This window comes from Delphinapterus leucas, chromosome X (assembly GCF_059928025.1).
Source record: "Delphinapterus leucas isolate spDelLeu-1000000601 "Yukka" chromosome X, BTC_Dleu_Yukka2, whole genome shotgun sequence".
NCBI classification, from domain to species: Eukaryota; Metazoa; Chordata; class Mammalia; order Artiodactyla; family Monodontidae; genus Delphinapterus; species Delphinapterus leucas.
In genome coordinates, this window is record NC_143150.1 from 46,009,270 (window position 1) to 46,036,640 (window position 27,371).

The following is a 27,371-nucleotide window of genomic DNA, read 5'->3' on the forward strand; positions in this document are numbered from 1 at the left end:
CTGAGTGTCTCCCAGCCCATGCTGAATTCTTTGCATTTTAAATTGATACAGCAGTTGTTAAAGAGCTCCTAATTTCTCTAATGAAAGACAAGACATCTTCACTCTCACGCACCACACTTTTCTTAGCGTTTGTGTTCGCCATATGTTACCACCCAGAATAGGGTCTACATACTGTTATGTCAGCCAGAATGGCCACGTATGGTCTAAACCAGTCCAGTGTTTCTCCAGGCTGGGCACTGTTAGTGTCCAAGAGAGTGTGTTCAGAGAATCTCCCAGGTTTTCTGGCTTCCTTCTTGAAGTGGTTTCAGTTCCTATTTTTTCTCTTGTTTCCTAAAGTTGACCTAGACGTAACCTGGGTGTGGTGGGTTGAGACCTTTCTAAGAAGGGTCTAGCGATCTAAGGTTCATTTTCTGAAACTCACTCTCCCAAACTGACCTTCTTATTCTCACAGTTTTATCTTCACAAAGTCATTTGTAAAAGGAGTCTGTACCGGAGAAGAAATCCCTTTCAGTAGAGTTGACTGCTAGCGGACTCTCCTATAAGGCTACTGGATTGAAGGTGGCCACTGCAGTTTCTGTTGTATGTGTGAAATGAACGGAAGAGTGTTTTAAAAAGGTTTATTCGGTGTGGATTGATATTGTAATGGAAGGCATAACTTGGGATCCTGGACTGTCACTTGCTCCTTTGTTCTCCACCCCCTGAAATGTGTGTGTGCTTCAATAAAGCTTTCTTCCTTGTCAAGCGTTTGCATTTGTTAGTCTTATAGATGCGTTCGTCTCTGATGTCCTGACTTACTGTTGTTTCTTTTCATGTGGCTTGAAGGATAGGAACCAAAGTGACAAATGCCCTTCCCTAACCATACTGTGCTCACTTGAAGAAAATTTCCCTGTCCCCACATTGGTGCCTGATAGCTCTGCCGAGCTCTGATCCACTGACCTCTGTGATTGGTACTGAGGGAGAGAATGAGAACCCATCTTAAAAGTGCTAACACTTTTCTTTCTCTCTCTAAAGTACCAAGGGAAACTCCTCCTTTACCTTTGTAGCCACCCCCATCCCACCTCTGCAACTGCAGGAAGGAGAGAAAAGTGCACAGGGAAGGGAAGACATCCCCTGCTGTTTCTTTCTGGATCCTTCACCTTCTCTAGGAGGTAGGGCCTTTTCCTTCACTCCTACTACCACTATTCAGTTTTGAGAGATAAATAACCCAGATACCAAGTAACCCATCTCAGAAATAAGGCTCTGGGTTTCTAGGTAGAGCCCAAGTGATTTTTGACCTCTTGTATAAAAGGGTATTAAAATATATTGAATGCCTTTTGTGTACAAAGCTTTCTGCTAGGCATATATTATTTCCTTCATTTCTCCAAGCACCTTATGAAATAGGAAACCTTGCCTTTTTACAGGTGAGGAAAGTCAAGCCCACTATCATGCATAAAGCTGGGAAGTGAATCAAGGTCTGACTCTACAGGACCATGCTGTCTCCTGTGAGGCATGGGCCAAGATTCAAAGAAAGGGGTGACTCCTCTCTTCTAAAATATCTCAAAGAAATAAGTTTCATTTACGGGGTAGGACAATCGGAATGCTTTGGATGTTACCTAGTCAGCTGACTGACGGAATAGCTTGTATGGGGGGAGGGGGCAGGGGAAGGGAAGGAGGGGGGAAAGGAGGAGCGTTTGGGGCAAAGAAGGAGCAGAGAGAAACACAGAAACAAGTAGTACAGGGTCGGGTTGGGCTAGCCCCTTTGGGTCTGGCTGTCAGACTGATCCCACTGCTGTCTCCTTCCCCTGTTTTAGGAGTTGGGATTTCCTGACTCATAATGCTGACTTTACTCATAGCCGTAAAACTTGACTGAAAGAAAGCAAGATTGATTTGTCTTGACTACTGAATAAAATGAAACAAAACAAAAGCTTCTCATTTTTTTTAAGCTAGAGGAGCATTTATATGCAAGAGTCAGGCCCAGGTGGGAACTCTGCTTGAGAGGCAGTGGGCCTTCTCGTGTTATCACTTGGGCCTTTGACCCTCTGACGTGCCCTGGCTTGCCACATGAAGTGTTAGTGATAAAGACAAGGAAGGGCATTCATTTTGCCTGATGTGCAATCTTTGCCTCTGGAACCACAGACCCTGTCTGATTGGAGATTTCCCACATTAACTCATTGTATTTTGCCTTCTGCCCATAACTTGCTTCCTGCCTTTCAGAGCTCCTGTATTTCTCTGGAGGGAAGTGAGAGAAGGGACCTTTGTGCTCCAAGTTTGATCATTTCCTCCATGTCCCATTCCACCCAGAAACTGCCTTTTAATTTTGCATTTTACAAATGAGATTTCCACTAACCGCCCAGTATAACAGCTTCTCTGTGACTCACTACTACCCCATCGGTCCTGGGCTCTCAATTTCCATCCCATCACTCTGCTTGGGAGAGTGTTTTCTTGGGTTGAGACCTTTTCTTTTCCCTCTTTCCTCCTGGGCACACTCTGAGTGTTCTGTCTGAGTGGGATTACAGAAGATAAAACCTTTCTCCTTACTTAGAGCTGTCAGCTGTCTTTAAATGAAAAGCAGAAAAAGAAGTAGAGGCAGTATAACATTGTGTTTAGGAACACTGACTCTGGAGCCAGGCTGCTGGGGTTTAAATCCCGACTCTGCCACTTCTGAGCTGTGTGATCTTAGGCAAGTTGCCTAACCTCCCTGTGCTTCCATCCCTGCAGCTGTGAAATGGGCCTCATAACAGGACCTACCTTACAGGGTTCTTGTGAAGATTTCAGTCAATTGAGAGTGTTTAGAACAGCACTCGGCACGTAGTGAGTGCTCGAGCATTTTAGCTCTGCCTCTCCACCTAGCCTGCTTCCTTCTCCCCTCTAATTTCCCACCAGTGAACCCCTGGGGAAGGTGGAAGGTGAATGGCTGCTGAGTCTTAACCATGACACTGGGTTCCAAGAGAGTAGAAAAGAAGGTTCCCAGCAGCCTGGGGAAGAGCGCTTTTCTTTCAAACACTGATGCACGCTTGAGTGCGGCCAAAGCCAGAGCAGGGAGTCTGAGTGTGGCTCTGCTTCCCAAGAGCTCAAATAGCCCACATTTCCTTGCAGGCCTGACCCTTAAGGCTAGCCTTTGTGCTGCTGTAGCTCTCACCTGCTCTGTGGCCATCTCTTCAAAGTGGGTGTCTGAGTAAGTTAATACATGAGGCTGAGGCTGTCTTTTTTCCTTCTCCCTGATTTAGTTTATAGTTGGTGGTTCTGAGGTTTCCTAGATCACGAACTGGGGGTTTCTCTGAGGAAGGGGCAGCATTGGCTCCCTTTTTGCTATGAGAACTGGAGGCTCAGTAAGGAGAGAGACTGTTGCCCATGAGCTAGTTGGAGGGGCAGGAGAAAGCCTTCTGCTCTGGCCTGATTTTACTTCCCAAGCTCCCCCCCCCCCCGCAGCAGTTTGCTAACTCTTAGGTGAAGTGATGGCTAACAGAACATTTGTGGCCCAATACCCTAAAAAGGGAAAGGACAAACAAGTTCAAGAATGTTTTGGTGCTCCCCCCACCTCCAATCACACAGTTAACCTGTAAGGAAGATCAGCCACACTTGCTGGTGTCCTGGTTGTCTGTTGTGATGGTGCTGCCCTCTGCTGTCACTTCAGGGTAGAGAAACCATTTAAAACACAGCCGGTTAGTGAATGAATTTAGAATTTACTTATCTGGAAGACTTTGGAGAGCTGGGCAGAAGCCCAGGTTAGGAAAGCAAGACCTTCTGTCCACAACCTGCTGCCCAGGGCCTGTCCTCAGTCCCTCCCTAGCTTCTTATGCTCCTCCAGTGCTACCTAAAGCAGAGACTTGCTTAAGGAAACTATTCCACAGCCCTAAAAAGGTGCCTGGAAATGTCCCAGGATCCGGGAACCTCACCCACTTCAGAGTCCTGTCCCTAGAGCTGTGGAAAAAGCATTTTCTCCTTTTATTAGGCCCCAGTTTCGGCTGACTGTGGGACCTTTGCCCTTGACCTCAACCATACCCTGGCTCAAGTTCACTCGCATATGTCCCTTTGCATCCGGCGCTGGGTCAGCTCCTGGTTGCTCAGTAGATAGTCATCAATGAACGTGAAGATTTCTTCGGGAGTGACAGGTTCCATGTAGCGTTCCCGGTCAATTCCCTGCTTGTCAATCAACACCATGTTGAAGTAGGAGCGAGTGAGGTGCTGAAATTGCCTAGAGAGAAGAGACCAGGGAGGTCTGAGACCTTGTATTGGCGTCACCCCACCAGGCTCTACTACCCTCTGACCTTTCACAGCTCCACTAATGGACTACTTTTTTCCCCACCCAATCCCTTTGCCCCATCCCCTCCACTACCTGTCTCAAGTCCCTTTGTTTTTCTCTGCTCAGACCTGAGTCTTGCTGCCCCTACATGTCTAGCTCTGTTAAGCTGTCCCTTCCTCACTCCAGATGGAACAGCTTTGTTATTACCAAGCTGTGTTTGCCTCACAGGCCCCCTTAAGCAGGGCTATCACATACAGCAATGCGGGCTGCATGGAATAACTCCAGGGAGTACTGGTCACATGCACTATGCTGCGACTAGTGTTTCCTAGAGTTGGGCTGGGCACAGCCTGCACAACCAAACGTGGCAGCCCTGAGGTTGATGAATGTCACCTAGTCAACCTTGAAGTTGAGCAATATCACCAAGTCTGCAGTCTCCTTCCTCTGAGTGTTTCCCAGTCTCTCTTCTATCTGGGACTGAATCTTTCTGTCCCTACTGAGACTGAGCTTTAGGGGCAGGTATTGTTTCTAGAACAGAGATCAGTGATGGCTTTATTGGCTCTGAGTATATGTGGAGGCATTGGAAGGGTGATAATAGATAGATAATGAGAAAAGTCAACTTCTACCACCTGTTGCCTATGGTCTTCTCTCCCCCCAGGGGCAGATGGGTATGATTCAGATTTCAATGCCTAAAATGTGTTTTGCTCCTTTGGAGACTGAGGGCAAAGGGATAAGGCCATAAGGCAACAGGATCAGAGGCTTATCTGAGTCATGTCTGGGTCTGTGTCTCAGCCCTGGCTGTGCTTCAGTCACCTCAGGTGCCTCCTAAAAGCACAGTCCTGAGGTGGTTTGGGGCGGTCATCTGTATTTTAAGCACCGCCCAACCCCCAATTTAATTCTGACACCCTGCCACTCTCTGACCTTACCTAATACATCCAAAGAGTTCAAACACAAGGAATTCCCTAAGAGAGTAGTGTCTGCTGATTGTCCCACAGCCCTCCTGTGGCCAATGACCTGCCTAGAGTTTCCGCCCAGCCCTTCCCTGTGGCCTCGCAGCCTGGACCTGAGCTCCTCGATGATGCTGGCTGACAGCTGTTGCTCCCGAATGCGCCCCACTTCCTGAGGTGGCTGCCCCACCAGCTCAATGATGGTCACGTGCCGCAGGTCCAGTCCGCAGATGGATTGCTGGGAGGGGAGAGAAGAAGGTTTTCTGTAATAGGCTATCAGACTCAAACCTAAGGCTACTTAGCTGATTCCTCCTGGGACCACGTGGAGGCAGTGTGGGAAAGGAGGGGCTTCTTCCCCAACCATCACACCAGGGGGTCTACGACCTCTTTCCTCTGTCATTCCTGAAGCACTTGCCCTAACAGTGTTTCCTTTATTCTATTGAAGTGTGAGACACTGGTTACACCATGTGGGGTAGAAAAGAGAAATGTAATTGATAAATTGCAGGAACATCATCTCTCCTTGCTTAGTTTTGCATAGGTTTTTTTTTTTTTTTTACGGTACGCGGGCCTCTCACTGTTGTGGCCTCTTCCGTTGCGGAGCACAGGCTCCGGACGCGCAGGCTCAGCGGCCATGGCTCACGGGCCCAGCCGCTCCGCGGCGTGTGGGATCTTCCCGGACCGGGGCACGTACCCGTGTCCCCTGCATCGGCAGGCGGACTCTCAACCACTGCGCCACCAGGGAAGCCCCTGCATAGGTTTTTAAATACATAGGTTCATTTTTAAATTGAGATATTATTTGACATATAACATTATATTAGTTTCAGGTGTACAATATAATGATTTGATATTTGTCTATATTGCAAAATGATCACCACAATAAGTCCAGTTAACATTCATCACCACACATAGTTCCATTTTTTTTCTTGCAATGAGAACTGTTAAGATCTACTTTCTTATCAATTTTCAAACATACGATATAACTATAGTCACCGTGCTGTACATCACATCCCGAGGACTTATTTATTTTATAACTGGAAGCTACATAGGTTCTTAATGGATAGCTATTGTGATAGGATAACAGTGACTATTGTTCATCGAACACACATACCTAATGCTTCGCGGGAATAATTGAATTTAATCCTCACAACACCCCTAACAGGGTAGGTGGTATCATTCTTATTCTGTAAAGGAGAAAGTAACTTGCCCACATTTTCATGACAATAAGATGCTGAGCCAAAATTCAAAATGAGGGCCGAGGCTGCCTGCCCCAAGTGTGTGCTCCTTACCACTAGGCTACATGGCCTTCTCTCAGTCTCCAGAATTTCTCCAAAATGGTGCCAGTGCTCTTTCCATTACCCTTTCTCGCGTTCCTCTGCACTGGGCTGGATACCATGTAACCCTACCCCGGCTCTTTGTCCTGCCTCATCCAGCAGGGGCGCCTCTTAGCCAGTTACCTGGGGGGAGGTTTAAAGTAGCAGTGAGCACTGCCTGGTGCCCACCCCTTGTTTAATCTTTGGGCTACTCCTCTAGACCTGGCCCTCAAAGTCACAGTCCTCCCTGGCTGGTTTCTGTTCTTGTTCTTGCTTTCTGCTCAAGCTGAGGTATTGCCTTTGTCTGCCTTTTTGGGATCCCTGGAGGAACTAGGTCCTTTTTGGTCTAGATACCCAGGGTCATTCTCTTGATACAGCTGCTTTCATCCTGGGCCTCTGAATATTGACTTGGCAACTTGTAAGATTCAACTTTTAGAACCCCCCTAAATAACTTCTTCTTTTACCTGGGTATCCAGCCCCTTTCAGCTTATCAGAGCTGGTTCTCCAAGTCTTGTCAGCATAACTTGAATTCTCTTCAAGAGCCTAGTCTATTCTTTATTTTTAACATTATATTATTTTTTACTGAGGTATAGTTGATTTACAATATTATTTAAGTTTCAGGTGTACAACATAGTGATAGAATCTGGTCTATTCCTTTCACAAGTCCCAATGGTCAGATCTATTCTGTCCTTTCCACTTCTCCTTCCCCCACAAGTGGCTTTAACTAGATATCTGGTAGAATGTTAAAAATCCTCACGCAATTCCCACATATTACTTTGCAATATCACAACACTTTTCCTTCTCGTCTGCTATTAGTCGTGGTTAAGAGCACAGATCCTGGAATCAGACTGTCTGGGTTCGGTCCTGGCTCGGCCACTTACTAGCTAGTGATTTTGGGCAAATCATTAACCACTCTATGCCTCAGTTTCCTTACCTAAAAAATGGAGATAGTAATGGTACCTATTTCATAAGGGTTGCTGTGAGAATTAAGTGAATATGTGTAAAGCACATACTTGTATACCTGGTCCTTATACAGCACTTACTGTCTGCCTGTTAGTGCTATTATACCTTGAAAACATAAACATAGTTAATTCCCCACATTTACATTTGATCATCCATCTTACAAGTCTCTCCAGAGTGTTTTGCCACACAGCCTTCTCATGCTTCACCAAGCCTCCTGTAACCCACCATTCCAGTAACCTCACTGTCTTTTCAGTAAAAACAGCGGTTTTTAAAATGTGCTAAATTTGTCTACAGTAAAACTGATCAAATGTTGTCCACAGAGTCTGAGGAAGTAGCATTTGTGCTGCAGAAAGAGCAAGTCTTTGAGAAGCGGTAGGAGAGTAACGGAGTGGGGTAGGTGGAATGCAAAGAAGCTAAGCCCTGGTTAGAGGAGTGGCTCTCACCTGTAGCATAGAGATCTGCATTTTATAATATCGGTTGGAGGGATCAGGAGCCGAGATGATGAGGAGTCGCCGTTTCTCATAGAACTGATCCAGAAGGCCAGCAGCCGAGTTGACATTGACATTAATCTTCATAGCTAGGGCAGAAGCACATGGCCAGTCAGAGTATGGCCTGCTCCTTCATCCCAGCATGGATAACAACATCCTGAGGTGTTCCAGCCTTTCGGGTTAACCTTTTTTGGTTGTTTCTCCCTTTCTTTCTTTTTTTCTTTTAACATCTTTATTGGAGTATAATTGCTTTACAATGGTGTGTTAGTTTCTGCTGTATAACAAAGTGAATCAGTTATACATATACATATGTCCCCATATCTCTTCCCTCTTGCGTCTCCCTCCCTCCCACCCTCCCTATCCCACCCTTCTAGGTGGTCACCAGGCACCGAGCTGATCTCCCTGTGATATGCGGCTGTTTCCCACTAGCTATCTATTTTACATTTGGTAGTGTATATATGTCCATGCCGCTCTCTCACTTCGTTCCAGCTTACCCTTCTCCCTCCCCGTGTTCTCAAGTCCATTCTCCATTTTCCTTGGGGGAAATCCTGAAAGAACACTTGGAGATTTTAAACCCTTTTTCTTGGAGGTGGAGTATGCTAAGGGGGAACACTGGCCCTGAAACATCTCAGAATCCCCCATTCCCACATCAGACACATTGCTCTTGGCCCCTGAGTCATAGACAATGGGAGATTCCCCAAAGTAGCCCTGATCAATATGTCCACTCTCCCCATTTCCTAGTTTCACTCACGAGCACAGATAGGTGGTGATCCTGACCACTGGCGGCTGGACTGGCACACCCGGGAGGGGGTCCCTTGGCGCTCATACCCTCCATCACAGTGGTATTCACAGGTGGCACCATAGTTGTCCCCCACTGAGGTGCAGGTGAGGTAGCCATGCTGCGGTGGTTTCAGAGTCGGACAGCGTCTCACTATCAGGGAGGAGTTCAAGTTAGGGGCTATGTTATCTCTTTTAGAAAAAAAAAAAAGGCTAAGAGGATGCCTATCCTGGGTTTTCTAGATCAGCAGACCCAGAAAGATCAGAATGAATGACTTGTCTGTGTTTCCAATGGCCAGAGCTAGAGCCAGAATTTTCCTTCCTTTCGGAATTAAATCTAAAATGTAGGCAAAGGTGTTCATAAAATGTGGACGCACAGGTGAGTATATATATTGTCATCAAAAGAGTATCAATCTGTAAAAAGAAATTGCCATTTTTGTTTTCAGACTTTGGGGACACCCCGCATAAAGATGACTACCATACAAATTACTTTTAATAGCAAAAAGAAATTGGAGGAGATTTAAATATCCATCAGTGGGAGAAGTGTTAAGCAAAGTATGATATATTCTTAGAAGCAGATTATTATACTGTCATTAAAATACTTCTGAAGGGGGCTTCCCTGGTGGTGCAATGGTTGAGAGTTCGCCTGCCAATGCAGGGGACACGGGTTGGTGCCCCGGTCCGGGAGGATCCCACGTGCCGCGGAGCGGCTGGACCCGTGAGCCATGGCCGCTGAGCCTGTGCGTCCGGAGCCTGTGCTCCACAACGGGAGAGGCCACAACAGTGAGAGGCCCGCGTACCGCAAAAAAAACAAAATCAAAAACAAAGTACTTGTGTTATAATGAAAAGTAAAAAAGGGTGACATAAGATTGGATATGCAGTATGATCTCAATTATATATTTTTTAAAGTATGTGTGAATAAAAGACTGGAAGGAAAATACCAAAAGATTAACAACAATTGCCTCTGGATGATAGAGTAATAGGTTTTTTCCCCTTTATATATCTCTTTATTTCCCATATGTTCAACAGCGAGCATGAATTAATTTTATGATGAAAACAAAACAAAACAAAAAGCAAGAATCAGGCAGCCAACACCACCAATTTCAGCAGAGGAGGAAGTTGGAGAATGAAGGCTGATTAGCTTTAATCATTAATTTGAAGGCCAAGAAAAGAAATGGATAAGAGTACCTTTGTGGATTTTATGTAGATTTAGGAGAGTGAGAAAGTCTTGTTGGGAAACAGAGTTTCTGAAACATGTGTATGCACATGTCGTGCAGGCTTCCTGAATGACCTGTTTAGTGAACTTATTTTCCCCATCTCCCAATATATATGCAGTGTCTGTTTTAGGTATAGAGAGGAGAGGGTTGTGATGGGCATCTGGAGGGTAAGGGAAGAGCAGGAATAATAAGCAATGTAGAAATGGAAGACTTCTTTCTAACCTTGTACTTTTACAATGAACTTGCAGCTGGCCCGGTTGTAGGCTTGGTCGTAGGCAGTATAACGAATCACGTGCTCTCCTTCGGGAAAGTGAGAGCCAGGCTCAGGGCCCCGAAGTGTCACCCTGCATGGGACAAAGTGAGAGAGCCACTGAGGAAAGTGACTCTTAGAACTGGGGTCTGGGGCACATTATCACTGTACCCTCAGTCTGTGCGGTTCAGTGTGGGCAGCCTGAGTGCCTGGGAGAAGCTGGTGGGAAGCATAGGAGGCATCCATTACTCACCTGGTGATGGTGCCATCAGCCGAATCTTTCACCAAGGGTGGGTCCCAGTATACTCGAGCAGTCAGTTTCTCTGGCTCTGCCATCTTCTCACGGGAGTGGGGACAACGGATCTTGGGGGGGTCTATGTCTGCCAAGGTCAGAAATCAAGTGCTGACTCGTGGGTCCCCTGCCTTCCTTGGAGGGAACCCATAGAAACAATGCCACACCACTGGGTAGGTAAAAGATGCACTTTCAGTTCTAGATGCTCAACAAAACTGGAGGCCCAGCTCCACGGGAAGTGATCACTTTGTTAAGCCCATGCCCAGGGTGCCACCCTTGCAGCGAGCAGGAATGCCTTCTGTGGTGGACATAATGCCAGGCTGGCTCTTTGCAGCAGGACAGCTGGGAGCAACCAGCATTTACCTACACATACAGGCTCGCCTCCACTCCATCGCCCATCTTCCATGCAGATTCGGCTGCGGTCACCTTCTAGGTGGTAGCCACTGGAACAGCTGTAGTCACAGCGAGAGTCAAGAAGCACCCCATTTGTGCATGCGTAGGTGCCACTCGTGATGAATGGCAATGCGTGGCATCTCATCTCTAAGAGAGAATGAAGTGGCAAGTTCAGTGGCCTGTGGGGTTTATGTCGAGGTGATGCCTGGGCATCTAGCACAGGGAGAACCGTATGGGAAACAGCAGAAAATACAGAAAACCCTACACCAAACTGCCCTGACATTTTTGTGCCTGATTGCCTCTTTTTCCTAATTGCCTTCTTATTTTGATATTATGAAGTATGGTACTGCTCTTGGTGGGTGGGGGTGGGGTGGTGGTCTCAAAGAAGTAAATTACTCATCCAAGTGCATGGATTTGAGAAACTCACCTGAGTTTGGATCCCAGCTCCACAACTTACTAGCTCTGTGACCTGGGCAAGTTACCTCATCTCTCCAAGCCTCAGTGCTTTCGTCACTAAAGTGTGCGTACCATGAAGTAGGATTGCTGTGCCCATTAAAGAGACAATGCATATAAACCTCTGGGCTTATTCAGAGCCTCAGCAGCTGATAGTTTTCCTCTCTTGTTCCTCAAATGCTAGACGCCCTTGAACAAATTTAAGGCTCCTTCTTTGAGTATAATGTTGGTACTACCACAAGCACTCCTCGGCTGAGGCTCACTTACAGGCAGGCTAGCCCTCTGTGCCAGTGAGAATACAAGTCAGGCCAGTGCCTGGAGGGCCAGCTTTGGTGGCATTTGCTTAAAGACGAGTCCACGTGCTTTAGACATCACGTGTGCCAGAAGCGGAAACAGCTTCCATGAATTGATTGTGAGCCTGTGCTTGCCAAAGTCTAGTTTGAAATACCTGATACCTGAAAGAAGTAGGCCAGCCATACCTTCCTTTAGGTTGTCTAAGTTCTAACCCTCCTTAACTTCCATTATTGGAGCTTTGAATAAAGATTCTATGAGCTATGTTTGTTTTGCTTCTTGGTCAAACCAGACTTGAGGATGATTGCCTTTTATTTTTTCCAGTCTCCTTTATATAAAGACCTAGGCAAAAAATGACCTCCTTGAAATCAGGTCCAAAAAAAAGGTTTGTCTTTTCAGCTGAATTTGTTTTCTTAGTATTACATGACAGTGAAAATGATAGATCCGAAGTGTTTGCCCTTGTGTCTCTTATGAGGTAGGACACAGCCAGATTCAGTGTTTAAATATAGTAATTAACTCATTCTAGGCACCTGGAAATATGTACATCTCCAATTTTTAACTGGTTTTATGTTCATTTGTAGACTTATTTTAAGTTTTATGTTCATTGTAGACTTATCTGTAAGGCCAATTCAAATTCATTTTGGAAATGATGGTGTCTAAGTCCTAAAACAAATGCATTACAGTCACCTAGAGGGACATGGTAGCTTCCCTCTTTCTGGCTATCAAGCTTCTCCTGTCCTCCACAGCATCTTCTCTGACCAACCCCATTTCTCTCTGAATGCTCAGCATTCTGCATCCCCTTACACTCCATTCACGTGCACACATTTGTGTTTCCATCCCATTAGTCTATAAGCAGCCTGGTAACTGAGGGATTGGCTTCTGAAGTGACCAGTACAAGGCCCCGCACACATGGGTGTTCTACAAATGGCATTCAGTGATGGACATAGGGACAGACAAAGCTCAGCTGCCAAAATGGGGTAGGCTGTAGGGCTTGAATAAGAGGCAGGGATTTGGGAGCTAAGGGGGACATGACGTGAAACGTGCATGTTAACACACCCACATTCCAGCCTTAGGGATTCTTCTTGACTTTCAGAAGAAAATGAAGACTAGTGGATGTCTTATAGTTTCATTGCCAAGGCCTTCTAAGGCCTTAGGTCAGGAAGTACAGCAGTTTACCACAAGTGGGAATGAGTCTGAGACCACATATGCTCAGAGCTCCAGAGGAAGGCCCAAGTCTACATCAGGCCCCAGGCGTAAGCCTTCCATGCACTCCTCGACCTCCTGTGCCAGAAGGGCTGGTTGCTACTTAATGCCCCTATTGCTTGACCAATAACCACAGGGAGAGAAAATGAGCTGGAATGTTGGGATGGGGAAAGACCCTGTTGGGAGCCTGTGGAAGATTCTCAATTTGCACTTGACAGAGGTCAGAGTAACACCTCCAGGCATATACCCTGGGTGGCTGGCCGGCCAGCCTCTCTCACACGCTCATGTCAACATATGCACGCACAGATACCACTTACGCCTGCAGTAGGCAGTTCCAGACCAACGGCGGCTTGGCAGGCATTGCACCGACCTCCGTCCAATCAGTCGAAAGCCCCGGTCACAGGAGAGCTCACAGCGAGTGCCCAGGCTGCTGTGATAATTTCCTCCTCTTGGTGAGTAGCATGTGGCTTCTCCATCCTGGATATTTAATGTATAACACCATCGGGGGACTGTAGCAATAGAAGAAAAGTAAGCTAGAAGTACAGTAATCAAAACAGCGTGGTATTGGTGAAAGGACAGACACATAGATCAATGGAACAGAACAGAGAGCCCAGAAACAGACTCACACAAATATACTGAAATGATTTTTGACAAAGGTACAAAAACAATTTAATAGAGGAAAGATAACCTTTTGAACAAACGATGCTGGAGCAATTGAACTTCCATAGGCCAAAAAAAAAAAAAAAGGAAAAGCAAAGCAAAGAACCTTGACCTAAGTGTGCCTCATACCTTAAACAAAAATTAACTCAAAATGGCTCATGGACTTCAGAGAAAAAAGTAAAATTATAAAACTTTTAGAAAAAAAATAGGAGAAAAATCTTTAGGATTTAGGGCTAGGCAAAGAGATCTTAGACATGATGCGAAAAGCACAATTCATAGAAGAAAAAAAATCAAGAAACTGAACCGTGTCAAAGTTAAAATCTTTTGTTCTGTGGAAAGCACTGTTGATAGGTGAAAGACAAACCACAAACTGGGGGAAAATATTTGCAAACCATATATGGGACAAATGACTCGTATCTAGACTATATAAAGAACTTGGAAAACTCAACAGTAAAAAAAAGCAAACAATCCAGTTAGAATATAAGCTTTAGATATGAACAGATATGCCACTGAAGAGGATATAGTGATGGCAAATAAGCACATGAAAAGATGTTCAGCATCGTTAGTCATTAGAGAAATGCTAAATCAAAACTACAAAAAGATACCCTTATACACCCATTGGGATGACTAAACTTAAAAAAAAATGGCAATTCTAAGTGTTGGTGAAGATGGAGAGAAACTAGAACTCTCATACATCGCTGGGGGAAATACAAAACGATGCAGCTACTTTGGGAAATTATTTGGTAGTTTTTTAGAAAGGTAAATGTACACTTGCCAGGTGACTCCACAGTCCCACTTTAGGTATTTACCCAAGTGAAATAAAAACCCGTGTTCATACAAAATCCTGTACACAAATGTTTAAAGTATTCTATTCATAATTGTCAAGCACTGGAAACAGCTCAAATGTCCTTCTGAGGGTGAATGTTTAAACTAACTGTGGTTTAGCCATACAAAAGAAGGAAGTGCTGATACATACAACAACTTGGAGGAATCTCCAATTCAGTTTGTGAAATGAAAGAAGCCAGAATCAAAAGGCTGCAGGCTGTAGGATTCCATGTATGTGACATTCTGGATAAGGCAGAAATATTGGGATAGATCAGTGATTGCCAGAGATCAGGGGTAGAGGGTTGGATAACCTCAAAGGGGCAGCCCTGGGCAAAGTTTTGGTACTGTGGTACTGGTGACCTCTTTGCATTGTCAAAACACCAAAAAGAGTGAATTTTTACAGTGTGTACATTTACAATAACTGTTAAAAATAACACAAAGATGTAAGCTAGAGAGAGGAGGGGAATGCCATGTCAAAGTAGGCTGCTTTGGAATGAAAGTCCAATCCCAGTTCAATACTGAGCACAAAAGGTAATAGGGCTGTTAAATCATAAAGCTATCATAAAGATGCCTCATCTGCTACACAAAATAAATGACTCTTCAGTGGGTTCAGATTTTAAAGGGGAACATATAAACAAGCAGAGGGCCACCTGCCCAAGAACACATACATAGGCTGACACAGATTTCTTAGCCTGGGGCTGGGAAGGCTAAAGCCCCGTATGAGCTAATTTGGTTCCCAAATCCTAAGAGACAAAAAAAGGGGGGCTTTGAAAAAAAGCTCAACAGGAGCTAAAGGAACAAAGAAAGGCTAGAGCCTCTGTTTGAGGGCAGCTGGAGAATGAAGACAGATGACAGTGAGAAAACTAGCCTTTAAGCCACAACAGCCTTATGGCTTCTAGCGTTAGCTTTGAGCCTGTGGCTGTGACACACAGCTGCCATCTGGAGACACCATCTCCAAATGACAGAAAGTCTCTTAAGCACTACAGTGGCAGAGCTGTTGATTATATGGTCACAACACATATCATCAAGACTTTACATTCGAGGCCGGGACCTCAACAATCACTCTCATCCTATTTTTCACCCATATTCTGTCAAGGAAAATACACATAAAAGTGGAATGGATAGAACAAGCAAGCAATAGTAAAGGGAAATATATACCTCAGGATAAATGCTGAGACAGTAATAGAGGGTCTAGCTATTGTAAATAAGTCCAAATTGGCTGGCCTCGAGGAATACTGGCATAAAGAGAACATGTCAGATTTGTGATTACCAGAGGCAGGGGGTGGGGGGAGTGGGAATTGGATGAAGGTGGTCAAAAGGTACAAACTTCCAGTTGTTAGATAAATAAGTGCTAGGGATGTAATGTACAACGTGATAAATACAATGAACAGTGCCGTGTGTTATATGTGAAAGTTGTGAAGAGAGTAAATCCTGAGTTCTCATCACAAGGAAAAATATTTTTTTCTATTTCCTTAATGCTGTATCTATATGAGATGATGGACGTTCACTAAACTTATTGTGATAATCATTTCATGATGTATGTAAGTTAAATCATTATGCTGTACACCTTAAACTTATACAGTGCTGTATGTCAGTTATATCTCAATAAAACTGGAAGAAAAGAAAATAAAGACTTGAACCACGAGGCACAGCAGTTTACCAAAAGAAAAAAAAAAGGAACATGTTGGAAGGCTGGAAAGAGCAAAAACACTATCCCAATTTTCTATTTTTCCAGATTTATTGAGGTATAATCAACACATAAAATCGTATATATTGAAGGTGAACAATGTGATGTTTTAATATATGTATACATTGTGAAATGATTACTGCAATCAAGTTCATTAACACATCTATCACCTCACATAGTTACCTTTTTTTTTTGTAGTGAGGACACTTAAGATGTACTCTCAGTAAATTTCAACTATGAAACATAGAATTATGAACTATAGTCACCATGCTGTACATTAGAGCCCCAGAAGGAAGAAGAAGGCAGCCCCTGGGAACTATAGCCTGGTGAGACTGACAGCACTGATAGCAAAGTGTTCTAGAATATTTAAACATAGGCTTATGAGCAGTTAGGAGAAGAAGTGGTGATCTCCAAGTGACCCCAAAAACAAGTAATTGAAGACTGACCTTGTTTCCTTTTTGGGTATGGTCACCAGACTAGTAGAGCAGGGGAAATGGTAGGTGCATTATGTGGAAGTCAGTGAGGCATGTGACAATGCCTTTCATGCCATTGATGTGGATGAGATGAAGAAATACTTCCACATGGGAGAGGTGACAGTACAGTTATGGAGATTCATAACTGGCTGAACAAAAGAGTACTGATGGGAAATTGAAACTAAGAACGTGGTAGGAAAATTGTTAGTCATTATGGAGTAGCTATGGTGTGCTAGTCACCATGCTTTATATTTTCATTTTCCCATCATCTCATATAGTTCTCCCAATAGCTCTGTAAGGTACAATATGTAGGTATTTATCCCTATTTTGCAGATGAGGAAGTAACCTGCCCAGGATCCCTCAGCAAGTAAGGGACAGAGCTGGGATTTGAACCCCAGGTTTGTCTGGCTCTAAAAGCCATTTTTTTTTCTAACTACGATATCTGTCATTGCAGCATGTTAGGCTGCTGTTTTGAAGTATACATTTACATTTTTGATTAGGTACTATAGCCATATGTTTCAAAACCCCAAAAGTATAAAAGTTATGCAGTAAAATTCTCCCTCTCACCCCTGCTCCCACACCTACCCCCACTAAGTCCCCCCATCAGGAAACACTGTTAATAGTTTCTTTACACATATACAGCGAATCTTATTTTCCCCTCCACTTTATCACATAGAGTAGCATATTACGTCCACTGTTCCCACCGATGTTTTTTAAAATAAACTTAACAATGTGTTTTAGAGGTCTTCCCCTATCACTCCAGAGCAAGCACGAAATGTATTTAAATGAAATAACATTTATAAAATACATAGCACAGTGACTAGCACATAATACGTGTTTGTCCAGGGTCAAAACTGCTGGAAGGTGGAGGAGCTGGGATTTGAATTCAGGCCTGTGGCCTCTGCGATCCACATATCTCTTTCTAGAGATTATAAAGAAAACAGTGTGCTGACAACAGGATTGAAAGCGCCTTCTTCGTGATTACCTTCAGATAACTCAGGCAGAGTTACCAGCTTGCCCAGAGCTGCAGAAATCTGGGAGCAAGTGGTGGCCCAGAGGATTGGGACGTACCTCAGAGAACGGTTTCTGACTCCAAGCTAGGAGTCAGTTTAAGGGAATGAAAGAAAGTTCAAGATTAGTGAAAATGGTACCAAAGTACATGCACACTTTGCTCTAAAATATTGATCTGCTTTTTACTGGTTAACTCTTGTTTTTTTTTTTTTTTAAAACTTCTTTGCAAAAAAAAAAAAAAGGGTCACCTTTTTTATGAAAGAAATAGAATAAGCATGGCTTTGAAGTCAGACAGAACTGGGCTTAAATTCCTGCTCTGCCACCCCTGAGCTCTATGATTCTCTAAACTGAAATTCCCTGAGCTTAGTTTCCTGATCTGTAAAGTGGGGATAATAAACCAGTTTCATAGGACTGTTTTGAGAATCAAATGAAAATGCATGTGTAAAATATATCTAATCCTGGGAATGGGAATGATATTCCCTGAATCAGTGTCTGGGTTTGAGCCACTGGCTCATCCCATCTCAAGCAACAAAACGCTGCAGCCATCTGGAGATGCCATCCCCAAATTACAGAAAGTCTCTTAAACACTACAGTTGCAGAGCTGTGGATTATGAGGTCACAAGACCTTACAAGGAATGCTGGAACCTCAGGTTGTACTTTCCTGGCCCCCCCTCCCCCCTCAACATAGATAACCGTACTGAATTAGTTTTATGCCCTGAGACTAAGTCCCAAAGATAGCCATGAGACACTTGACCCCAAGGCCAAAGGCCACCATGTGGCTTATTTTTTTAATGGCTTTATACACATTTAAAAATAACCAATGAGGCAGATTAATATTAATCATAGGGCTGTTGGACCCTCCCCCCCGAAAGTACCTTCTGCACCTGTTGCTTTTTCCTATCTACTTCTCCCATCTACAGTCTCCTACAATCTGGCTTCTGCTCCCAGAATGCCAACCAGCAGTAAACATTTCTTGAGCATCTACTTTTGACATAGCTCTATGGGGTGTCATACGTGGCTCCTTCTGTTAAACAGGTAACTATTTTGTTGAGGGTAATAAAAAGTAAACCAAAGAGGCAGTATATAATGAATGCCGAACGAGTGGTCCAGACAATAAACATTTATTTCAGAATAGGTATACAGTAGGTACTCAACAAATAGCCATTGAATAAATGAATGAAAGAATGAATGGATGAGGGAGAGTTCAGCATGGGCCAAAGCAGTTAGGGAACAGAGTACAGCTCCACTAATCTGGCTACTCATCGATTTCATGTGGGGAGAAGGGGTAATGAGTTGTTAGGCCAGACAGCTAGACTGAGACCAAATTCTGTTAGAAATGATCACAGTGGGCCACTAGGTTTGGGGAAAGGAGAAACATGAGTCAGAGAATCCAGTCAGGAGGCAATTGTCATTATCAATGTGTGAGGTAATAAAGGTTTTAATCCCATGGATTAATAAACAAATGACAATTCTTGGTGAATGACTGGTGAGAGGTGATGAGGAAAAGGGGCTATTAAAGGTGCCATTAGGGTATTTTTTAAGAGAATGATGGTATCATTATCAAAAGTTTGAAGGCCAGATGTCAAACCTTTTTCAGGGAAGCAGAAAGAATTTAGTTTTCGATATCTCCAAATTTAAGTGTCCAGCAGCAATTGGAGATGTAGTCCAGAAGCTCAGGGGACAGGTCAGGGTCACTCAAAGTTCAGATCCATGCCTCAGGCTCCCTCTTGTCACCACTAGAGAACGCATCTCCGTTCTTGGCTTCAGCTATGGCCAGAATAGTGAAATGTCCTGGAGCCCAAGGAAGGGGGCGGGGTGAGAAGAGAGGGATGGTGTCCACTGTTACTGAGAGATGGGGGAGGTTGAGCTCAAGAAGGGGCCATATGATTTGGGCTTGAGGAGAGAATTGTGATTGATCTTCAAGGGCTGTCATTCCAGCATGGAAATCTGTGGGTGAGTGGGAAAGAGACCATAGGGAGTTGGGGAGTTAGCAAGTGCTGGGACAGAGAGGCAGTGGGTCTGGACAATTTAGCAGTGAGAAGACAGGTAGAAGGTAGCTAGAAAGGAGCAGAGAGGAACCCCAAACTCCGATCATTTGTCTATTGAAACTGTTTTCTCAAAGGTCACCATTTACCTTCTTCTTGCCAAATATATTGTTTATACCCTCAATTTGTTTCTTTCCAATATTTGACACAGTAGATCTGTTATCCCTTCCCCTTCCTTAAAATTCTCTTCCCTCGTGGCTTCTGTAATTTGATAGGTGCTACCCCAATCTCCTCCTACATGGCGGACCACTAATGATCTCTCTTTTTCTTGTTGGTTCCTCTTCTCCTGATCACATTCGTAGATGTCTTCTAAGGCTCTGACCTTGGCCCTCTGATCCCTCAGACAGCTCATCCATCTAAGCTAACGACCTGACTCACGAAGCTCCATCTTTCTGCTCCCCACTGTCTATAGGGTACAAACCACTTTTTTTTTGTGATACGCGGGCCTCTCACTGTTGTGGCCTCTCCCATTGCGGAGCACAGGCTCCGGACGTGCAGGCTCAGCGGCCATGGCTCACGGGCCCAGCCGCTCCGCGGCATGTGGGATCTTCCCGGACCAGGGCACGAACCCGTGTCCCCTGCATCGGCAGACCAACTCTCAACCACTGCGCCACCAGGGAAGCCCCAAACCACTTTTCTTTTCTAACCTTGTCTCTGTGGGAGGGGGGTCTTACAGTTCTCCCAGGTGTTCAGACTGGATGCTTTCAGAGGGTCGTTTGTTTCTTACCCTTTTGGTGCATCAAATCTGTACTAGGTCTTGTCATCTCTTTGTTTGAGACATCTCTGGGGTTCATCCTTGCTCTCCATTTCTTTTCCACTAGCCTCAATCATCTCTTACCAACATCACTGTTACTGATTCCTGGAGAATCTCCCTGACCCAGGCTCTACCCCTCCCAAACTCCTACTTTCTGTCCACAGTAATGAGATTGATATTCTGAAATTACTATTTACAATCTCACTCCCCTCTGCAAAAACATACGATGACTCCTTATAACTTCTAGCACAACAGCTGAACTCTTCAGCATGGCTTGCAAAGCACAGAAACAAAGAATCTTAGAAGTGGAAGGGATATCAGACATTGTGTGATCTAAATTTCCTTCTAATGCAGGAATTGCTATTCAGCATTTTTCACAGATAGTCCTCCTGCCTCTCCTTAGAAGGGTCCCTAGATCATGGAGCCTTTCCAAATTTGGTCTCACTCTTTATATTTACCTCCTACTACTCCCTCCACATCCCATCTCCTCTAGTGAGGCTGGATTCTTCCTAGCTCCTTCCTCTTACACGTTTGTTCTCACCTCTATATCTGTGGCCATCTGCTATGCTGAAGGCCCTCCCATCCCCTTTCCAGTTCTCAGATCCACACATCATTCAAAGCCTAGTCTAAATGTCATCTTTCATGACCCCTCCCATGACTTCTTTTTCTTAACCCCTATCGCATTTACTGCTAGCACAGAGTTTCACGCTTACTTGCCCTAAGCCTGCTAATTTTATTGTGCCCTCACCCATATCCCCCAGCAGAATGTAAGCTTCTTGAGGGGGACAAAACCCTACCTTAGATTTTATATCACCCAAGGCTTCCGTTACAGAGGATTAGGCATACAGTAGGTACTCAGTCAATACTTAATTATAGATGGGCAACCTTAATTCTAGACAGGTGAGATCACACAGCAAGTCAGTAACCAAATTCATGACTGGAAACCACAGCCCCTGCTTCCCTGAGCTGCAGCTTTGGCACAAATGAGCCAAGCTGGGTGAGGATGCTTCAGGCAGGGCCTAGGCCTTAGGCCAGATAAGGCCCTTCCTGAGCCTGAGAAGCAGAGAGGATTACCTCGGTAGTCTAGGGCAGGGGCCTGTGGGACCTCTTCAGCATATACTTCATTGTAGCTTTCATCTGGGTAGTAGCCTGAACCTAGAATGAAGAATATATCAAGATGACATATTGGTTTCTTATGCAAGTCCTTCCCAACCTTTTCCCCTTTCCAACTTGGTCCCTTTCTGAGGACATGACACTCCATGGGTGGGGAACTAGGTGGCTATTTAGTGGGGAAAATCCTGTCTTGTGAAGCAGCAGAATTATTGTGGGCAAACGTCCACACCTCAGGTGCACAGAGGGTGAACTCATGTTGGGGGAGAGGTGGGTGGCTTACTGGTAGCACTGGAAACCTCCATTCAAAAGAAAAAAATCAAAATTCTTGACCAGCCATGAATCCTGCCCATCTGGACTAGAAATGACCCATTTCCTTGATGTAACACATGAGTTTTGGTGAGACACTGATGACCAAGCTCTGAGGATGGACAGTTGTTGTCCCAGGTAGGAGGAAAACATAGAGCCTGAGCAAGGGTCTTTCCACTAGTGATGGGCCTTCTCACAATCCTCAGAGGGAAATAATTCCTCAAGCTCCCACCAGCCCACAGGGCACCAGCCTTTTGCCACCTGGTTGCCAGGGCTAGGGGTGGCATGCGAAGGCAAAGAGGGAGGGCTCAAAAGGCGAGGGGGCATGAGAAGGGTTTCACTTCCTGAGCAGTTTGTCCTGCTTTGGAGAGATACCTAGTTCCTCTAATCAGCAGGAGCCTTAGTAGGGGGCTGCTGAGCTAGAGAACATTCCACAACCACCCTCATCCCGCTAAGTGGGCCACTCCCCGGTGGAGGCCAGTCTATGGCTGTCCGGGAGACTAAACAGTGCGTTCCACCAGACGGCAGGAAATGGGTCATGAATACAAACTAATTGGAATACAACTTGGTCCTTTCCGGAGGGAAGTTGCCGGAAGCTCTCTTTCCAGCCTCCCAGAGCCCTAAAGCACACACAGGAATAGAGCAGCCAGCCCTGCTGGAGTCAGAAGACAATTCTGCATTCCCAGGAGAGAGTGTGCTTCCAGGACAGGGCTGGGTTTTAGTGCTGAAGCCCTTTGGCCTGTGTCAACACTCCGACCACAAGCTCGCCTGCCTCCTCTCTGCACAGAGGCACAAGGCCCCCTGCACTAAAGGGTGGAGCAGAGCGCAGATGACGAGGCTCTTCCAGTCCCCGCAGGCATAGGCTGCGGGTGGGGGGGCGTGTTGGGAAACCAGTCCAGCTTGATGAACAAGGGAATGAATCAAACTGAAAGTTTGCCTTATGAAATCATGTCCTCGTTGGTTTGCCCTCATTCCAGAGGAAAGAGTTCATTTTTTCTCCTTCCCTTTATTTTTTCCTGGTTTCCCAATTTGCTTCTTCTCCTGGATTTCCTTTATTCCTTCTTAGGCCTCCTCTCCCTTGCTCCCTCTTTCCCCACCTGGGAAGTTTCTTTGTAGGGAGGTGGGAAACAGAATTCTTGTCAGCTGTTTCAGTTTAGTATCAAACCCTTACAGCGCCTGTAAACAGGAGGACAGATGTGCACGATTCTCTAAACGCTTTGGTCCCCCTACCCTTGTTCCAGAGCTTGCTTGTGAAGAAATGCCCAGCAGGGAGCAAGCCTCTGTTTACCAGAAGAGCAGACAGGAGTGTCCAAGGCCTGTGGCTGGATAACAACAACCACAATAACAACGACTGCTAACATCACTCAACACCTACTCTGGGTTCAGCGCGTTACATACGTCATCTCGTTAGATCACCCTGACATCTCAGTGAGGTAGACACCCATATTGCTTTCATATACACTTGAGGTAACAGGCTCAGAGGAATTCAGGGAGTAGCCCAAGGTCTCCCAGCTAGTAAGGAGCAGAATGGGTATTCCAGCCCAGGGCGGTTTGATCCCCTCGAGACCAAACTCAGACACTCCACTGAAGATGGCGGTAGGGGAGAGCTTTGGACAACGCCCAACAGGAATAAAAATCCAAAATCTTTCTCGCAATTCAGCCTTTTTTCACTCTATGTGTGCGGGATCGAAGGCCACCAAGCATTTCACATCATTCCAGAATTACAGGGGATGTGGGAAAGCTGAGGGGAAGACTCAATCAGATAATTACTGTCTTTGCCAGGGCACAGAGGTGGCTGGCCCAGTGCCAAGTCTGCTTTGTGACAGGAATAAGTTGGGGCCACCTTACCACTTTAAGCCTTTCCATTTCTCCTCTTTGCCTGTCTTTGGGTATTTTTTGGGCAAATATTAACATACTGAGATGAGATATGGGAAACCAGAGGGTCCCCCCTTCCCACCTTGCTCTGTCTGCGTGTCCCTCTTCAGCCCTGGTTGGGAGAGCTTTGGGCAGCATTCCTTGTTCCTTTATGCTGATCAGTGGTTACTCTGTGGTCTGTTACTGGGTTCCTCCAACTTCCATAGTACAGTCAGACCCTCTAAGCACTACCCTTCACAAAGGTGTGGTTGGAAATGTAACTGATAGTTGATGACAATTTTAAGATCCCCCTAATGCTTGGATTATGATAAGAAATACTGTCTGACTTCCTGAACTGCACAGATATGCCAATATGCACTTTTAATCCACTGTTGGCTTGATTTATATTCTTAACGCTTCCCACCCCCTGCTGATTATTCTTGGATCCTTTTTCTGATTAGCCAGGAATCCACACTTGGCTGCTTTCCTTGTACTATTCCCATTGGAGGACAAAGCTATAGTCATGAACAAAACAGTGCTGAATGCATAGAGAGTGGTCATTAAATATCTATTGAATGAAGAAATGAACAGGTGGGATGGAGCAAGCTCCGACAACTGAGCTAGTGATGTAGGGGAGGATTATTGGGAAATTTCCAAATTTCTCTCATCACGTAGCTTCCTAAGAAAAGAGAAAGGCAGAATGAGTGGGCTTGCAGGGCTGTCAGAGACCTCACCAGCCTGGGCTCCTGAGAAGGAGTGATGACCATAGTGATTCTTGTGAGAAGTGGGGAGTAGCCACCTTTGAAAACAGCCCTTTGAGAGTTTCAAGTGAATCCAAGTCTTTAAAAAAAACTGCACTGTCCTTAAGACTCCAACAGCTCAGGCTTCCACCCTGGGAAAGGTCAAGGCCTTTGTGTGCCATGAGGTTTCTTATAGTTATTCAAAATGGGGCTTGAGCCATCTAACCTCCACTCCATAGTCTCATGGTCTTTGGCCGGATTTTGGGCTCATGTACTTGAACTGAAGCTGGGGGGAGGTTGGGGAGGACGGCTGCACATGGTATCTCCTGGGGACTTGGGGCTCCTATAACCCCAAGCAGTGTGCACTCTTCCAAGGGCTTGACTTGAATTTCTTCATCTCAGCGTCAGCCCTTATGCTTCACCCCCTACAGAGCCGGGTTAAGCCAAGGAGGGGAAGAAGTGCGCATATTTGTTTGAAAGCTTGATGCAGCTGTTCCAAACAGAGCTACTGCCAGAAGCCTCCACCAGGAGCTAAGGGCATGTGGAAAATTTTAGCTACAATGACTGCAGCTGTGATGGAAGCAGTTTCTTATTTACTCATCTCTGGATGTTTTTCTAACTCCATTAGTTGGGCCTGTCTCCTGCCCCTACTCCCCCCAGCCCCCGTGAAGGCAGATGCTGCAGGCCACAGAATATTCTTAGCACTTGGAATGCCAGCTGGACCCCATCAAAAACCCCTGTCTGGCACCTCATTATCCTTCCTTCATTCCTCCCCTTCCCCTCTCCCATCTCCTCGCTGGGTCTGTTCTCTTGAGCTCCCTATGTCTCCCCAGGGGCAAAGGATGAAACATTCAGGGATCTAGAAATGCCCATCCCTTCCAAAATAAGAAACAAGCCAGAAGAAACTGAGGGATTCCTGTTTAAGAGAATGTGGTCTGAATTGTCATTAACAATCTTCAGCAGAAAAGGGCTATAAAAATCTCATCCTATAAACAAGGTCTGGGAGGGGAGAGAGAAAGAGAGAGAAAGTAAGTGGAGAAGCAGGTAAGATAGTGGCCTCAAAAGCCATGTTGACCAACCTTATTTTTTAATATTTATTTATATTTATTATATTTATGAAGTATAGTTTATGTATAATATTATATAAATTACAGGTGTACAATATAGTGATTCACAATTTTTAAAGATTATACTCCATTTATAGTTATGATAAAATATTTGCCATATTCCCTGTGTAGTACAAATAAGCTACAAGGATATATTGACCAACATCGTTTTTATGCTGGTGCAGCCTGTTTTCAAAAATCTCTTATCTGTTTGCCTCAAAAACCTCCCTCGGTAGCCTTTTGCAATGTTTAACCATCTTTGTTGTTGAGGATAGTTCTTCTCTGTATCTAATTTAAGTGTCTCCTATTGCGGTCTAACCCTTCCCTTCTCTAACACTTGCTCTAAGCCCTGCCCTTCCTGGAAATAATGGGCAACAGCTCCTAGAGCTTACCTGCATACCAGGTTGGCATCACTGCTGGAGTGAGGAAGAGCAGCAGAGAGAGAGCTCCTCTTCGAGTTAGTTGAACGGCCATCCTTGAAAGGGGGAGAAGGGGGAGTGGGAGGGTGGTTTAGGGAGACAAGAATAGTGTTATGTGGCCAGGAGCACCAGGGCAAAGGAGGATGACTTTCAGAAATCAGTCATCAATGAACTTCCAAAAGTGAGAGAAAGCAGAAATGCAGGATCTGAAAGGAAGAAGAGAGATTTTTAAAATAATGAATGCCTGTTATATGGTCCCCCTTGTAAGGATCTTCCACTTTATGGAATAACAACACTCTGTTTGTTAATTTTGGTCTTTCCCTCCCAGGAGGAAGAGGGCACAAAACAACCAGTTCTCAATTGACCCTGGTGATAGCTGATGCCAATGTTCTATGTTCCAAGTTACAGAGAGGGACAGTGAGGTACAAAGACCAGGAAAGGGCCAACATTAAGTCATATAGAACCAAATGGGAATCCTGCAATCTAAAGGCACCAGTTGATGGTTTCATCCACTTAACTAGTACTTCCTAACCACAAATCTGGGAAAGTGTTAGCATATATGGACTGAGAACTTGAACTCTAGAGTTACACAGATCTGCATGTGTATCCAATTCTATCCCTATTAGCTATGGGGCTTTGGACAAATTCCTTACCTTCTCTGAGCCTCAGTTTCCTCATCTATAAAATGGGAATAATAATAGTATCTACCTTATAGAATAGACTATTGCCTGGCACATAGGGAAGCAATCCATGTGTATTAGATATTATTATTACCAACTCCATCTTGAACAGGACTGGATGTCTCCTTTCTGCAGTCTCTCAGGTGCTGACTATACCCTGGCTCTGTTCTTAGCTTTGGGCTTTGAGGCTTAGTGGCTTAGTAGTGGCTTCTGGCTTTCAAGTCCAGCCTAACCTTCTAGTTTTACCCTGCTGAGCCAGCAGGAAGTCAGTGGGGTTGGAAAGAACCTACTGAGGTACGTGAGGAGAGGGTAAGCAAGCTCCCACTGCCCTCTTACTTCCCGTCCTGTCCTCACTCTAATGGGATGAGAGTTGTGTGGTTCCCAGTAGGCAAATGCTTCATAAATCACAGTATTAAAACTTGCTGCCCATTGGTATAAACTGGCTGTTGGACTTCTCAGCAAGCACCCACAGGCTTTCAATGAAATGCCATGCTCGGGGGAGGTGTCGGTCCCAGAAATGGAGGAACAAAAAGATGGCAGATTCTGGCCAGCCTCCCTAAGGGGCGTGAGAAGTCCAAGAATGGCAAAAATTCAGTTTCCAGTTCATTACTCCATGGCTTCAGATTTTGTCTAGAGAGTGGCAAGGAAGCAGGATAGAGAAGAAGTAAGAGCAAGCAGGGGAGGCAAGGAAAGTGGAAAGATGTGGAAAGGAAGCTTAGCAAGAAAAGACAATCTGCCAGAGCTGAAGGCAAGAGATAAAAGCAGAAAGAGGGAGCGAAAGGATGAGAGAGAGGAGATTAAAGAGAGATTCAGGAAAATGAACAGCTAGATGCCCTAATCATCAACCCCTCTCCCACATGCAGCTTCCACCCAGTTCCTTGGTTTGGGAGCAGGG

The 27,371-nt window shown here is 45.1% G+C and overlaps 1 protein-coding gene across 1 annotated transcript; it reads right to left on the reverse strand.

The window, feature by feature from the left end:
- Positions 1-166: 166 nt before the first annotated feature.
- On the reverse strand, positions 167-26,093 carry SRPX2 (sushi repeat containing protein X-linked 2). Its single transcript, XM_022580708.2, has 10 exons — positions 25,770-26,093; positions 21,333-21,413; positions 13,121-13,312; positions 10,827-11,003; positions 10,425-10,551; positions 10,144-10,265; positions 8,679-8,858; positions 7,883-8,016; positions 5,283-5,404; positions 167-4,174 (listed from the first exon to the last, which is right to left on the reverse strand). Exons 1-10 carry the CDS (start codon positions 25,849-25,851, stop codon positions 3,994-3,996), a joined length of 1,398 nt encoding a protein of 465 aa, XP_022436416.1. The 5' UTR covers positions 25,852-26,093; the 3' UTR covers positions 167-3,993.
- Between the last annotated feature and the right edge of the window lie 1,278 nt (positions 26,094-27,371).